This window comes from Monoraphidium neglectum, assembly GCF_000611645.1.
Source record: "Monoraphidium neglectum strain SAG 48.87 unplaced genomic scaffold scaffold06271, whole genome shotgun sequence".
NCBI classification, from domain to species: domain Eukaryota; kingdom Viridiplantae; phylum Chlorophyta; class Chlorophyceae; order Sphaeropleales; family Selenastraceae; genus Monoraphidium; species Monoraphidium neglectum.
The window spans coordinates 1-2,366 of record NW_014007366.1 but is presented as its reverse complement, the minus strand read 5'-3'; the positions used below and the strand labels follow the sequence as shown (position 1 = coordinate 2,366).

The 2,366-nt window shown below is 59.0% G+C and overlaps 1 protein-coding gene across 1 annotated transcript; it reads left to right on the top strand.

Moving 5' to 3' along the window:
- Positions 1-107: 107 nt before the first annotated feature.
- MNEG_16351 (Nudix hydrolase 20) lies at positions 108-1,597 on the top strand (the record flags this gene model as incomplete). Its single annotated transcript, XM_014035179.1, has 5 exons — positions 108-132; positions 300-406; positions 710-803; positions 1,175-1,284; positions 1,496-1,597. Coding segments are annotated over 5 exons (438 nt in total), but the record flags the coding sequence as incomplete, so codon positions are not given.
- Positions 1,598-2,366: the final 769 nt, after the last annotated feature.

Genomic DNA, 2,366 nt, shown 5'->3' with positions numbered 1-2,366 from the left:
GGCGGGCTACAGTGCTGCTGCTGTCAGCAACGGCTCGGCCTGCATCAGCGCAAGTGACAGTGGTGCATCCCCTGGGGTGTTTGGGGGGCATCGTCCACAGTTGTGCCATGGTTCCAAGATTGGCCCTTGCGTGTGTGCATGCGTGCACATGTGCGTGTGTTTATGTTTGTATGGGTGTGTGTATGTGTGAATGTGCGCACACACATATGCAAACATACAAACGTGTGTAGACACATGCACACATATGTGCCCAACACTGTTGCTGTCTCGCTGAATCACATGCGCACCTGCACCCACAGGCTATGTGGAAGATGCAGATGGCGGCAAGCGGCTGTGGGTGGCGCGGCGCAGCAGCACCAAGCAGACCTGGCCTGGCAAGCTTGACCACATAGTGGCCGGCGGGCAGGTGAGCTGACGGTGTTTTGGGTGGAGGGTCTGCACCATGGGAGGGGCTGGTTTGAAGGGTGGCAAGGGTGCGACTTGCAAGGCGGGTCAGTGTGCCGCACTCCAGGCACCTGTTTCATGATCAGCACTTGCAGTGCAGAGTAGTTTGCTCGAAAAGGTAGATGGGGAGGGTCGAATGGGGGGGAGGTTGGACATGCAACGGGCAGTGGCATTTGCCTCCTTAAACACATGCACACACACACACACACACACACACACACATGTGCACTCATCTTCTCTTGCCCGCTTGTGCGTGCTCGCGCAGCCGTTTGGCCTGAGCTGTCGGGAAAACGTCGTGAAGGAGTGTGGGGAGGAGGCCAGCATTCCCCAGGAGCTGGCCTCGCAGGCCGTCGCGACGGGTGCGGCCCCTCAGCGCAGCCCCGACCTGCTCCCCTCGCCACAAGGCTAGCGCTTTCCGGCCAGCTGCGCCCGCACTTGTGCCAACCTCGTGCCCACGACCACCACCGTTCCCATCGCCACCATCCCCCAACACCACCGCCACCAGCACCGCTGCCGTCGCGGCTGCAGCCCTCTGCTTTTCCGTGTGCGTTGCTCAGCCGCGGCCCTCGACTGCTCCCCTGTGCCCAACTCACACCGCAGCACGCACTCTGTTCCGACCCATAACTGCAATAAGTAAACCTCGAGCCATATCCTGTGGGCCTGCCTCACGACACCCTTGCCCCCCTGGGCGCCCCTCACAACCACATTCCTGTTGCCCCCCTTCCCCCAGGCTTTGTGAGCTATGTTTCAATACTCCCCGAGGGCCTCAAACCGGACGTGCTTTTCACGTACGACCTGAAGCTGCCGCCCGATTTCGTCCCGAAGCCGCAGGATGGGGAGGTGGGCTTGCGTCCGCTTGCCTCGACCATGTGCATGGTCTGTTGCCGCCGCGTTGAGCGTGGGTTCGGCCGTCGCAGGAGCCAAACACCTGCTAGCAGGAGCCGCTCAGCCTGATTCCCCCTTTGTCAGGGTTTGCAGCTCATTGTTTGAGAAACAGCCCGTTTCACCCCTTTTCAACAATCACATTACTTCATATGACTTATGATGACAGGTCGAGGAGTTCATGCTGTGGGACCTGCCAAAAGTGGCTGACGTCATCGCGCACACGGATGACTACAAGCCCAACTGCGGTGTCGTAGTCATGGACTTCCTGGTGGGCGGGGTGGGCCGTTTCGACCGCACGCTGTAAGTGTTTTCAGTGATACCTGTTGTGGTGGATTTGCTTGATCTTGGCTGGCACGAATGCCACCACGGGTGGGGGCGGCATCGTCTTTCTCTCCCCACTTCCCCAACGAGCGTCCACCCCATCCTGTGCGCGTGCTGTCCCTGCGCCTGCCGCGATGTGTACCCCCAGGTGCGTCACGGCTACATCACTCCAGACCAGCCAGGGTACACGCAGCTCGTGGCCGGCTTCAGGGAGGGAGGGCCCTGCTGACACAGCAGCGTGCGCCGCGAGCGGAGCTGCTGCTGCGCAACATTCAATTATTCAACGGATGCGAGCCTGCTGACCCGAGCCCGATGGCGGCCAAGGGAGCTTCAGTGGGTTGTGAACCATGTATCTCTACCGAAACTTGCTCTAGCTCGCTCATACGCGCCAATGGGCCGAGACACGCGGCCCCGGTCGCACAGTATCGTGACTGCAATCAACAGCGACTGAATGATTGATGTAAAACAGCGACTGAATGGCTTCGCACAAAACAAAAAATTGTATCAATGTTGCAGATCTTGACACCTACACACGTTATTAATTTTATCGGCTCCACAGAGGACTCGCCGCGGATCTGCAGGCAGTCCGTGATTTGCAAATTGATCTGCTGTCGCGAGGAATGCAGGCTATGCGCCCTCAAACGCTTTCCAAAAGCTTTCAGAATTGTATTTATGTGACTCATGTAGCCCCATTGGCCAGCGCGCGCCCCCAGCGC